General features: G+C 44.4%; 1 protein-coding gene across 1 annotated transcript; it reads right to left on the bottom strand.

Annotated features, from left to right (window-relative positions):
• Window positions 1-2165: 2165 nt before the first annotated feature.
• CDKN3 (cyclin dependent kinase inhibitor 3) lies at window positions 2166-7724 on the bottom strand. Its single transcript, XM_085060983.1, has 7 exons — window positions 7443-7724; window positions 6640-6695; window positions 5980-6024; window positions 4873-5095; window positions 3816-3847; window positions 3174-3277; window positions 2166-2465 (listed from the first exon to the last, which is right to left on the bottom strand). Exons 1-7 carry the CDS (start codon window positions 7616-7618, stop codon window positions 2379-2381), a joined length of 723 nt encoding a protein of 240 aa, XP_084917109.1. The 5' UTR covers window positions 7619-7724; the 3' UTR covers window positions 2166-2378.
• Between the last annotated feature and the right edge of the window lie 5939 nt (window positions 7725-13663).

The raw sequence follows: 13663 nt of genomic DNA, 5'->3' as shown, positions 1-13663 counted from the left end.
GTAGCTTAGTATTGAACATCACACAATCCCAGAATGATTTGCCTTGGACAGAACCTTAAAGCTCGTTACATTCTAGTCCTCTGCCATGAGCAGAGACACCTTCTGCTTCAAGCCCTGTCCAGCCTGTCCTGGAACACTGCCAGGGATGGGGCAGCCATGGCTGTGGGCAATCCTGAGACAGTGAGTTGGGCAGTGGAATTACTGTGTAAAAAATAGGTATTCAACAGTTCTGCCAGACTTCACTTGGTGACCCTATACTCTTATTTTTTAGGACATGGGGAAAATGTCCCCCTTTCCACCTTACTGTGCTGGGTATGAATGAACAGACCTTCCTCGTGTCATCTGTCAAAGGGGATAAATCTGTTTGATCTCTGGTTGGAAGTCCTTCTGTAGCTTTGGGACTGTCCTTTCTCCTCCACAAATTTTCCCTTTTCAAGGCTATTATCACACAAAATTTGGCTTCCTGGGGGATGTAGTGTGGCAGATTTTAAAATATATTCAGGCTGTGATAACTTCAGCTTGTCTTTCTTAAGTAATAATAGTCCTGACAGTTTATTGCTTTTTATATAAAACTGTTTTCTCATGTTTCCTTGCATTTATGGAGCATTTCCCATGCCCTTACTGCTCAAGCCTTCAGCATTTAATGATTATTTTTTTCCTTGTGCAGTCATAATTTTTAGCTTTTCACAGAAGAATTTTTGAAAGGATTTTTTGGAAACTCACAAATACTGTTCCTATTGGATCATTTTTATTTTCCTGCTGCTTGGCTCCTCCAGAGATGTAAGAGATGACTTCAGCCTGCTGAAGTCCTGCTCATTAACCCTTTCTTCTGTTTGTATATTTATTAATCCATTATGGAAACAAGACTGGCTCCCTGTAGCTCCTGGTTCTCCTTAACCTTCTAAACAAATCTCTCGTTCCCTTGGCATTTGGGCTGGTTTGAGCCAAATCCCACACTGGAATGAACAACACAGGCCTGACTGAGCCCAACAACTCCAGCTGCAGGGGCTTTGCCCTGGAATATTTACCAAAATGTTTGCATTGTCCTGCTGATGAGCAGCTTGAACTGAATGTGGGGTGCAGATGAGTATTCCCAGCTGCCCAGTGTGGATAACACCATCCAAGTCCAGCAACATCAGCTTCATAGTGTCCCAGTAGTGTTGGATTAGCCCCTGTGTGGTGCCGTGCTGGAGTACCACAGTCCTTTGGCATTCAAAATGTGGACCTGATTGTTGTTTTTGGAGTTCCAGGAGGCAAAAGACGGTGGAGAAAATAAAGAACATTTCTCTCCTCCCCTCAGCAAGTTTCCTGCTGAGTCATGTGATAAATATTTGATATCTGAAAAGCATTAGTTGCAAGGATTAAGTACTGAAGCACATTTGGAGCAGGGTGTTTGCTGTAAATGATTCTGTGCTGTGGAAACTGGAAAAGTCCCTGTTGTCTGCCAAAGGGCAGGGAAGGGAAGGGCAGTAAACACTAATTAATCTGCAGAAAGGACCTTGTGCTCAAGTATCTCAGTTCAAATGTGTTAAAAGATAAATTCTGAAGTTCACAAAGCAGGGATTAGTACTCAACCCCCCTGGTGCTGTGTGAGTCCCATATCCCAGCTTTTGACTTGAGAAGGTCCTGGACTTTATCAAAATCCTGAACTTAATCAAAAAGCAGGAGCTGTTTCATGTTGCTTTTATGAATGGATGTAGTGAAAGAGGAGGGCTGGGGACTGTTAGAGGAACTGTTCCTGTGAGATCCTCCCCAGCCCACAGCTGATTGTTTACTCTCTGCGGTAGCAGCAGGCAGAAGGGCTGTGCCAGCTCACCCACGCAGCTGCAGCAGTGTCACCTGCAAACCCCCCTGCTGGGCTTGTCACAGATTTGTGGGACAACAACCTCCTGCTTTTGGAATGAGGAGACTCCTTGCTAAATACCCCTCAACACATTGAGCAGAACTGTGACATTTTAGAATGAGTTGTTAGGAGCTCATAAGGGGTGAGCGCTCCAGCTTGACTTGGCTTTGAATTACAGCAGAGCTGAGGGTGTGAGAGTGTTTTTAAACAGCTCCAGAGATGTAATTTTTATTCATTATCCTAGCAGGACTCTGTAGTATTACATGAAAAACCAGCCCATCAGGTGTGCAGGCCACCCAAACAGCAATAGACACAAACACACTTGTATTTTTCAGGCAGTGAGTATTAAAGTCACCAAAGAGAAAAAAATGCCACATGTCCTCTAGGATTTTTGTCCCCATCCCAATACTTTACACATGGATTTGGAAGGGAGCATCTGTGTCACACAGGCAGTAGCTCTGAGGAAAGGTCAGGAGAGAGGTTTCTTGTTCAGGAGTTTTCCACACAAACACAAAGATGCCCATGGCAGGATCAGCTACCGCGATGCTGATCTCAGCACTGGGTCCTGTGTTGCCAGGTGTGCAGCGAGGTTCTCCCGGAAGTCATGGAGGAAATTGTACTGCTGCAAAAGCACAATCAGGTCTGCACTGAGTGCTCTGTACTCTCAGAAGAGGCACCACCCATCTTAAAAAGCTGTTTGATACCGCAGGATGAAAACTGCACCCTCCAGTCTGTTTGTCCTTTGTGTGCTTACTGCACATCCTCTGGGATTTTTCACTGTCAGACAGATTCCATAGATCTTGACTTGGATCCTGTGGTTCCCCATAATGGCCACAGGTGATGTATTACCCCAAGGCAATGCAAAACATGGTCCTCAGGGGTGGTGGGACTTGTCAGAATTCAAAGCTGCTTTATTTTGAGTCATTTAGGTTGGAAAATTCCTTTTAAGATTGAGTCCAACCATTCCCCCAGCACTCCAAGGCCACCACTGCCCCATGTTCCCAACTGTGTCTATATGGCTTTTAATCCCTCCAGGGATGGGGATTCCACCACTGCCCTGGGCAGCCTGTGACAGGGCTGGACAACCCTTTCAGTGAAGAATTTTTTCCTGTTATCCAACTTAAACCTTTTCTGGCACAACTTGAGGCCTTTTCCTTTTGTCCTGTCACCAGTTCCCTGGGAAGAGCTGCTCCTGAAAGCTGAAAAAAGCTCAAACCCCAGAAAGCAGCTGTTGGAAAGACAGAGAGATCCCTCAGGGAAGTGAAGGAGGGAACTGGCTGAGCTCTCCCTGGTGTTTGGACCTGGGTATTACCTGCTGCAGCCCCATTACCTTGATGGTCTGTATGGCCCCAGATCCTCTCAGGTTCCTGAGGCTCTCTATCACCTGCTGAGGTGCCAGCGTGTCCGAAAGCTGGAGCAGGAAACAGGCAGCCACTGTAAGGGAAAGTGGATACACCTGGATGCTGCTGAGCACCTCTGGCTGCACAGAGCCCCAGGTTTGTCCCATCAAAACCACCCTGGCAAAACTATCCTGGTCACAGATTTGCTGGATTCTTGCAGAATCCTATTTCTGGGCACTGGCCCATCTGCCTGCTGCTCCTGCCCAAGTCTACAGGCTTGGAAATAGGGGAAAACCTTCCCCCTGCCTTCCCAGCAGCATCTGGGATGCAATTCCTAGGCTTTTCAGGAATGAGTGACAGTACACCCAGTTAATTCCCCTTTGTGTCTTCTAACAATATCACCACTCTTTCCTTCTGGGCACACACAGTAGCTAATGCTCCTGAAAGCTTTAAGGGGGAACTGGGATGAAAACAGATGCAGAGGAATTGGTTAACCTCCTTTATATTAAACAGGCTGCTCCTTGTAGTGGCAGTTTGCATTGCATCCACAGGGAAGCTTCCAGCAGAATTTGGCTCCATGGGTTTGTGGGATGGATTAGTCAGGCATGGAGAAGGGAAAGACAAGTGCTTACCGAGACATGAGCGTCCAAGACCACCATAGCAGCTGGGAGAGAAGAAAACATCTGGTTGTAACAAGCTGTAGTGAACTACAACACCCAGGGACCTCCCAACATGTAAATATATGGACACAGTTTTTGCCTTAGTATAATCAGGAGGAGCAGTGGTACAAGACGGAACAAAAATTTTTCTGTATTTTCTATATTTCTGTACCTACAGGGATACCTCCTATTTATTCTTCAGACCTTCTGTGTCTTTATGGGGAAACTTCAGTTTGAAAGTTCCCCTTCATTCCTGGTAATAGTCTCAAAGGCACAGAAGTACAGGAAACAGCATGAGGATGGGTAATCTCAATTTTCTTTAAGTCCTGCTCCAGATTAGGGGTTTGAGGATAGTTGTGAGGAGAGCTGTGGGGTTCTGTGTTAGCAGGAAGACCAAGGACTCAGTGGATGTCTGTACAGGAAGCTGTCAGTGGAATAATTCAGGGAACATGGAATTTGGAAAGCTTTTCCCATCTATTCTGAGCTCAGCTAAATACTTTAAACTGGTTCATAGAATTTAAGAGTGAATTTTGCACTGCTGGAACCCACTGAGTCCCCAGCTAACAGTCCAGGGGTTGGATTGGAAGGAACTTTAGAGTCACCTCATTCCAACCCCCCTGCCATGGGCAGGGACACCTTCCACTGGATCAGGTTGTTCCAAGCACCATCCAGCCTGGCCTGGAACACTTCCAGGGATGGGGCAGCCACAGCCTCTGACAACAGGCTCACACTCATTCTGTGCACCTGATATCCAGGTAGGCTGGGAACAAGGAGCCCTGTGGTGCCACTCAAAACACACATTAAACTCTTGCTGGACAGAGCAAGGGGAAATGGGACATTCTAGTCTTTCAAAGGATGAGTTCTCTCCAAAAAGGTGCAGGAGGAGGAACAAGCAGCTTTTCACAGAATGAACGAACCCTAAGGAATGCAACTGCCATTTCACACTGTCCTGTTTCCCCTGCTCATACATCTGGAGAGAAGCATTCCTTTACAGGAATGTGGGGGTGACAGGGAGGCAGCCAGAACCTACTGTATCATTGTTTTCCGGTTATTTTCCAGGCAGCTTCTGATCTCTTCCAGGATTTTGCAGCAGGTGGCAATGTCAGGAGCATTCCCATCAGGAATGGGGTAGTGGTGCACACACATGCCATGCTGGTGGTAGGTGTCAATCAGGTTTGGCACTCGGTATTTTGAGAGCTCTCCTCTGGTACAAAGCACAAAGATGTCCTGGATCCCACAGCTCTTCAGTTCTCCTGCCAACAGATTAAGACACTTGCAAATAAACAAAAGCCTATCAAGCTTAAGGATAAACAGATAAGCACCTTGGTCCTGAGTCTCTTGTTTGATCTTTGGGGCTAAGACAACAGGAGTGAGCAATTTTGGTTTGAACATTATTTCCTTCCACTGAGTCTTTCCCACATTTCCCTTCAGGTAATTCAGGAGAGGAATTTTCTCAGTTCAGAGGGAATCCTGAGAAGCCTCACTGGAGAACACACCAGCACTCAGGACAGCCTGTTAACTACTTAAGAATGTTTCTGTCCCATCTCCAGTTAAAATCACAGAATTCCAGGATGGTTTGGGTTCAAAGGAACCTTAAAGACCATCTTGTTCCACCCCCTGCCATGGGCAGGGACACTTTTAACTATCCCAGGTTGCTCCAAGCCCTGTCCATCCTGGCCTTGGACACTTCCAGGGATCCAGGGGCAGCATAGCTTCTCTGGGCACTCTGTGCCAGGGCAGATCCACCCTCACAGCCAGGAATTTCTTCCCAACCTTGACTTATCCAAACAATGTAGGGATTTGCTATTAGTCTCTGCTCTTTAGTGCTTACAGCTGAATACTCAGCACACATATTTACCTAATTCCATCTTTTCTATCCCAATTTCACTTTTCTCTGGGAATAAGGAAGATTACAAGTTTGCAATTCATCTTGATCCCAGCTGCACTGAAGATGCCTCACGGGTACTGTGCAGCTCCAGCCTGGAAATATCCTGACTATTTATTCCATATTCACAGAGAAGCTGCAAAGGAAGTAGCACTGCACACCTGAAAGGTATCTCCAGTCATGATGATGACTCTGATAAGAGATTTGCTGCAGCTGCATGTTGTTCTTGCCCTTGACACAAAGGAGACTCACCTATATCTTTCTGAAGATTTCTTCTTACATCCTTAAACCTGCAACCTGAAATAAATCATGAACAATTACCACTCCAGGTAAGTGACATTTATGGGATGGCTGCTGCAGCTGAAGAACAGAGCACAGGCAGCCTCCCCCCAAAACCAAAGCAAGCAACAAAGCCTCACCCTGAATAAAACACAGTTGTTGTTTTTGCAAGTAGATCCCTGGTGCAGAAGACAGTTTAAACACCATTATCTGCTTAATGCTGTAATGTAATAGGATTAAAAAAAGAAATCTACCCAAGGTTTTAAGATGCTTTGTATTCTCCAGATTAAAAGTTTTGGATGTGTTAAATCAGGATACAGCACAAACCCACCCCACAAAACACAGAAAGTCATCCAACAAATAAGAGGGCTGGATAAAAATAATTTTAAGAGGTGAGTGGAGATTTACTATAGCTGCAGTTTTGGTAGTTAAAAATGAAGTCAAAGCTTATGTTTATTTTTATGTGTTAAAAAAATGTGATCTTGCATTATGATTAGTTTTGATGTTTCCAAAACACTTATTCCAGTGGCAGATTACAAAAGGAGTCACTCACAACACAGGATTTTGGGGAACAAGGCATTACCTCTCTTCAGCTTTCAGATATACCTGCAAATTTCAGTGAATGGTTCTTACCTGGAAGGGAACATAATCCCAAGAATTCAGAAGAGTACAGAGGAGACAAGGATAACCTATCAGAAAATAAAAAGTAAAATACATAAAAATCAGAAGAGAGGATTTCAATGATTTAAATATATAAATATCTTTAGAGGGAGGGTCAAGAGGATGGGGCCAGACCCTTTCACAAGTGTCTAGTGAGAGGATAAGGAGCAAAAGGCACAAAGTGAAACACAGGAAGTGAATATGAAGAAAAATGCTACTTTGAGAGTGCCAAAATCCCAGGATGGTTTGGATTGGAGGGGACCTTAAAGATAATCTTGTTCCAATCCCCTGCCAATGGCAGTGACGCCTTCCACTATCCCAGGTTGCTCCAAGCCCTGTCCAGCCTGGCTTTGGACACTGCCAGGGATCCAGGAGCAGCCACAGCTTCTCTGGGCACTCTGTGCCAGAGCCTCACACCCTGTGAGTAAAGAGCAGAGCCCTGGAACAGCCTGCCCAGGGAGGCTGTGGAGTCTCCTTCCCTGGAAACATTCAAAACCCAGCTGGATGTGATGCTCGGCATCCCGCTGTGGGCGAGCCTGCTCGGGCAGGGGGTTGGCCTAGCTGGTCTCCAGAGGCTCCTTCCAACCCCAACCCTAACACCTAACAATTCCCCAGCAGCACTTTAATCCCTTCTCAGGGGCACCACAGGGGCACCCCTACCCTGGAAGGTCACCAGAGCCCGGTTCGGGTTCCCTTCGCGAAGAGAAAACGCTTCTGTTTCTTAGGAGAGATTTCACAGTTTCCTGAGGGAAAGGGCGCCGCGCGCGTCGCCTCACCAGGAGATGTGCAGCGGGCTCGGCTCCTCCTCGGCGGCCTCATCGTCTGAGGACGCGAAGCCGTCAGCCGGCGCCGCGGCGGGCTGCGGGGAGAGCGCGGGGCTCAGTGCGGGGCCGGGAGCCTCGGCCATGCCCGAGTCGCCACCCCGCTGCCGCTCCCTCAGCGGCTTCACCATGGCGCCGCTCCCCGCCGCCGCCCGTTCAAACCGGCCCCGCCCGCAGGCCCGTCGCCCAATGGGAAGCTTCGGCTCAGCCGGTGGGCGGAGAGCCAAGCAAGCCCTCCCCACGGATTCATGAGAGGAGCGCTCTAATTGGTGAACAGCAAAGGGGGCGGGGTTAAGGCGCAAACAGACAGGGAGGCCGTGGCTCTCTCTGCGCTGATTGGCTGAGGCGGCGAGGCGGGAAGGGGCGGTCGCGAGCGCAGGGGGCGGGGCTTCGTGAGGGCTGCGGGGAGGCGCGCGGGCGGATTGTCCTCCCTAATTGCCTTTTAAATCCTTTTAGGGGTTTCTTCACCCCTATCCTATTCCTGATAGCCGCACTGGTTATCACAAGGGTCTGGAGTGACAAAGGGGAATGGATTTACCAGGACAGCGGGCAGGGTTAGATGGGATATTGGTAAGAAACTCCCTGTGAGGGTGGAGAGGCCATGGCGCAGGTTGCCCAGGGAAGCTGTGGCTGCCACATCCCTGGAAATGGTTCAAGATCGGCTTGGGGCAACTCGGTCTAGTGGAACTTGCCTGCCGATGGCACGGAGTGGAACGAGATGAGCTTTAAATTCCCCTTCAACCCAAAACATTCCGTGATTCCATGACAAAACGTGGAGATGGATGTGAGCCTTCACTCACAGCACGTATAAGAGCAGAGATTCTCTTGAGCAGGTGCCTTGCAGAGGTTTGGGGTGGTCAGTTCTGTGTGCAGAGAACATAGGACTTTCTAACAGCAGAAAAGGAGCAGTTTCTGCTCTTTTAAACCATGAACTTAATGCCAAATATTCTTGTCATGGTACTGCTTTCAATCGTGCTGTAAAAATAGGTTTTTAAGGCTCTTGCATGAAATTTTTATCCGAACTTAACTAGCATGAAGGGTGGCTTCAGGAAAGAAAAAATATTTTTGGTTCTCTCTTTTTGAGAGCTGGGCTGTTACCTGTGCTTAGGGCATTCCAATAGATCTCTTTTTGCAGAATTTCTGGTTTATTCTGTGAGTTACTCTGGCCATTAATTAAGAGGAAGAAATACATAAATTAACACTGTGGGATTTTGTTTTTTAAAATATATTAAGGCATTTCTACATCCTGTATTTTGAAACACATAGAGTTACGTTGTGAAGGAGTGAGGCACGAACAGCAAGTTTTGGCATCCATCTAGAGGATAATGCCATGGAGACTTCCTAAGATATTCCAAGTCAAGGGAATGGCTGGGCACAAGTGGTTTGAGTTTGGTGGGATTCCCAGTAGGACCAGTGCAAGATCTCCGGATCATAAAACTGTGATTTTAAATTTTAGTCCTACATTAGTAACTTTGGTTGCACAGCTGGAAGTTTTATTGAAACCTGCCTGAGAAGGACTGTAGGAGCAAATTGCTTGGAATGGAAGGATTTAGGATGGGTTGAGGGAATGAAGAAACAGATGATGAGGGGATCAAGGAGAAGATTGGTTTATTAAAACACAGAATATGATAGCTGAGGTACAAAAATTACATTACTGAGCGTAATGGGGAATTGAAACGATCCAGATGTTGCAGACTATGATGAACTATGGGAAGAAATTAATCCTAAGGATTGAGGCAATGTGAGGACAGCCTGTCACTGTAGCTGCAAACATGATTTTAATAACTCAGGAGAGGCACAAAGGAACAGGTATGTTGTTTGCTTGTGTTTTTAGCTGTGGTCCCATTAGATATTATGTGCAGCACTTGTACTCTGACAAAAATGTGAAATTTGCTTGTGTTTTTTCCCCCTATGATTGATTTTTTTCCTGTTCAGGAGAAAGTCATTGCAGACTTGAACTCTGGGGATTACACCTTTATGGAAGCAGCAACATGAGGCTGATAAATAAATTTAAAAAGAGTGACAATCAATGGTGATAATGCTCCTCGTTGTTCTTTGAAAAGATCAAAGGAATTCTCAGAAATTTGGGTGCCTTCATGTGGTGGAAATCAGAATGATGTTGCACAGAATCTGAAATGGTGAAAACAGCTGTGGCAAAAATGAATAGGGATAGTGTGAAATTTGAAGTATATACAGAAAAAAGGTTGGAAAAAAACACCCCAAATCCAGACTTGAGGAAGTCCTGTGCATTTCCTTATTACCCTTGGCATCTTGCAGAATGAAATGAAAAAGGTTATGTTTTTTAGCAGATTACCTATCAGGGTGTTCTATTGATTTCTTAAATTGAGCTGTTGCCCAGCACATCTAATTGGGATGTGCTAAAGCTTGTTTGTAGTGTATTTTACAGGAAAGACCAACAGGAGTTAGTTTTCTGCCAGAAAGTGTCCTTTTGACATATAAAGAGGAAAGCATCAATGTCAAGGCTTTACCTTCTGGAAGTCTTTGTCAGTTCATAGATTGGGGGCCTGTGCAAAATAATCCCAGGCATGGGCTGAAATATGTAATTTGGAAGATCTAATCTGTGAAGGGTATGATTTAATCAGAATTTTAATTGGGTTTTTAGATTATTAGCTGAGTCAGGAACTGCTATCAGGCATTCCTCTGGGTACGCTTGGCTCTCGTGTCTGCCTGCACCAACCAAAGGCAAAATTGAAGAGCTTTATATCCCAAATTCATAACTTTTCATACCAGTAAAGGGTTGAAAATGCTACATCCTCTTAGGTAAAGAGAAATCTTGAACCAACAAGCTCTGTAGATATGTTCTTTACTGCAAGGAGCTAAAATCAGGTCTGAAACGTCCAAACCATCAAAATAATTTGAAGAACGTTGGTAACTCATTCCCCAAATAATAATCTGTGATGCCAAAGACTTGTCACTTCTCATATCTCCATTTCTGGAAGTTTTAATAAGACATTTAATTCATTTGTGTGGTGTTCCATGTGTCTTTGGGAGCACTCTACCACTGACAACACTACACATCTCACAAGGAATCATTTTACTTTTCCAGGTTGTTGTTTATGGAGGGAAAAAAATATCAGGTGAAACAGAGTTATAAGATTTTCATTAATCTCTTTTTTTTCTCCACCTCCTTTCAATTGTATGTTTGTAGATAATGGAATCCCTACATTGTCACTACCTGATGATGAGGATAGGAATGGAAAATTCTTGTTATGTGAGGTAAAATTGTGTAATGTTTGGAGAAACAGTTGTAACTTGAGACAAAAAAAGCAACTTCTAGAATGGCAAGCACAATTTTGGGAGTTTCAGTAGATTTTCGTCATTGTTGGTTCTTCAGCCACACTTGAGTTTGTTTTGCCTGGGGTTTGTTCTTAAAACTGTGCCAAAAAAACACTGATAGAAAACACTGTGAATGGTGATTGCTCTGAGCCAAAACATTTGCTGAAGGCAGATTCCTTGCAAGGTTTATTTCAGAATAACAAGCAATTGCTCTCCTACTCCAAATTGTTTGAGGAAACTTCATATTCTTTGTGTGCACTTGGGTTTTTCTTGCTTTCCATCACAACCCAAATACACTGGTGGCAGTTACAGGCAGTGGATTTATGGATTGTTTTGCCAGCAGAGCACCATGGAGTTGGAGTTGCAAGGCAGACAGAGGGATGGAAACTCTGTCCAGCCCTATAAATCCTCCTTGTCTGTTGAATTAAAACCAGAACTGAGTTTTGGCGTTGAAAAACAGTGTTGTAGGTAAATAAATTGGTTTTTGGGACCAGTTTATAATGGCCACTGGCAATTTTTAGTGGAGATGTATTTCTACATTTCTAGGCAGAGTGCAGCCCTGCTGGCATTGAGACTGATGATGTATCAGGATACTTTCACTTGCAACGTTCAATAAATCCCTGCTTATTTTGGATCAAAATTTGTAGCTTTTCATAGCTACAAAAGAAGCCCTAGTGCTATCTGGAGTCAAGAACTGTACCATCCTGTGCAGCTCATGGGAGATGGTTGTTTCTTGTCTGCTCTTTTATCACTATTTTCCTATTTATATGTAAATATATTTTTTCCGTCTGTGTTAAACACACAAAAATAAGACCTATGCTGGTAAGAAAGTCCCTGTAATGATACTTTTTGTTCTGTTCCATGGCTTGTTCTTTCTGCAAAGGTCTGTATGAGATCTTGAAGAACCTGTTTTAATAAAAGAATTCTTTAAAACCAAGATTTTCTCTACTGTATGATTCCTTTTTTTAATTTCAGACTTCAATTGCCTGTTAGGAAAGAAAAAAAGCCCTGAAAATATTTGTAACTTAGTTTGTAGTAGAGTGTGGTTTTATTATAGTTTGCCTGTGTGCATCCTACCAGAATACCAGTAAATCAGTAATTCCAGTATGTGAAGAGAACCTGCAACAAATATGGGGATGGACTTTTTACAAGAGCCTGGTGTGACAGACAAGGGGCAGTGGCTTCCCACTGACAGAGGAAGGGTTAGATGGGATACTGGGAGGAAATTCTTTGCTGTGAGGATGATGAGGTTGCCCAAAGAAGGTGTGGCTGCCCCTGGATCCCTGGAAGTGTCAGAGGCCAGGCTGGATGAGCTTGGAGCACCCTGGGATAGTAGAAGGTGTCCCTGCCCATGGCAGGGGATTCGAAAGAGGTGGGTTTTGAGGTCTGCAGCCCAAACCAGTCTCTGCTTCTGTGCTCCTTACTAGTTTTCCTTTTTCTTAAACAGTAGAGGGCGATCTTGTATTAAAAATTTAGGCTTTTACCCCCATCGAAGCCTTTCCCTTACGAATCGCTGTCAAAGGAATGAAGGTTTTTATCTCTAGAAACATACGGGATCAGATGTCTGTATTATTCTGTGTAAATGTTATCTTTGTTAGAGATACTCGCAGCAACTATCAGGTTTTACACCACACAGCAACGTTGCTCTATAGTTAGAGTGAGAATTACTGAAGTAAAACCAATATGATACTTAATGGAGCAAATAATAGAACTCACTGTGCAAGAACACTGTAAAAGTCTGCTGTGTTGAGTAATCTTCAAGAAATCTCTTGAAATTAATTTTTTTCGACTTAGGATAACAATGTTAATTATTACTTGGTTTAATATGTTACATGGAGGTCAGGGAAACAACATCCTGAATGTATTTTGTGTTTATTTCAGTGTGGGAAGTGTCTGCCCTTCATCTGTGCACACGGAGATGCCTGACTGCAGATCGAGGGCTAAACCAGTCTCCAGTGCTCAGGTGGGGAGTCATTTTTACACACACTGTTCTTATGACTGTGGACAGTCTGCCTGAGCAAAAGCTCAATGATTATTGCTTCAGATACTCAGACACAAAAGATATGAAGCATGTGACTGGGTAGAAAGTTGATATTATATTCTTTAGCAGTCGAGTTTATAAACTGTTTTTTAGCACTTTTATTTTGTGTGACAGTTTGTATCCCTGGCCTGTCACCTGGAGCGCTAAAGCATTTGGTCCCTGTGAAGGAGAATGACTGAACTATTGCAGATGGCCTGGCTTGATAAACTTCTTTGTCAAATAATCTGTTGCAAATGCCTTCAGCCTTCCGAATGGGTTTTCCTCTCACAGCCCTGTGATAGTTCCCTGTGACTCCAGGATGGAACAATCCTGGGCAGTAAAGAGATTGAGATAATGACAGTCCATGGTGACAGCAGGGCTGGCAGAGCCAGCCTGGGGGAAGAAAGACACATACTTGCCAATAGAAATACCTCCATCCTTTGGGAATTGTAGCTTGGGAATCAAAGCTGACCTCATAGACAAGAATGATGGAGAACAAGCTTTTGATTTATGACTGGATGAAGCTCAAAGTCTGCCCTTCTGATCCTTCTTTACAACACACCTTTTGTATTTTATATGAGCTCTTTCACTTTATTCTCAGAATGTTATCTCCTGGGGTATTATTTTTAAGTCTTTCAGTGTTGTAATAGTTCACTCATCTCCTTCATAATAGTTAGTATTTGTTTTTTAATGAACCTAAAATCCCCTTTTAGTGTCACAAATAAACTGCCATTTGTATTTAACATGATTGATCAGCTGCTTTGCTTTTTTTATTAATTTTTTTTCTGAGTTTCATGAAAGCTAAATCCATGTTACCTTCTCAGCTGCAGCTAGGGAATCCTATTTGCATTCACTGATG

This window comes from Lichenostomus cassidix, chromosome 5 (assembly GCF_008360975.1).
Source record: "Lichenostomus cassidix isolate B80296 chromosome 5, HeHo_3.0, whole genome shotgun sequence".
Classification (NCBI taxonomy): Eukaryota; Metazoa; Chordata; class Aves; order Passeriformes; family Meliphagidae; genus Lichenostomus; species Lichenostomus cassidix.
The sequence above is the reverse complement of the archived record's forward strand: the minus strand, read 5'-3'. Positions and strand labels throughout refer to the sequence as shown.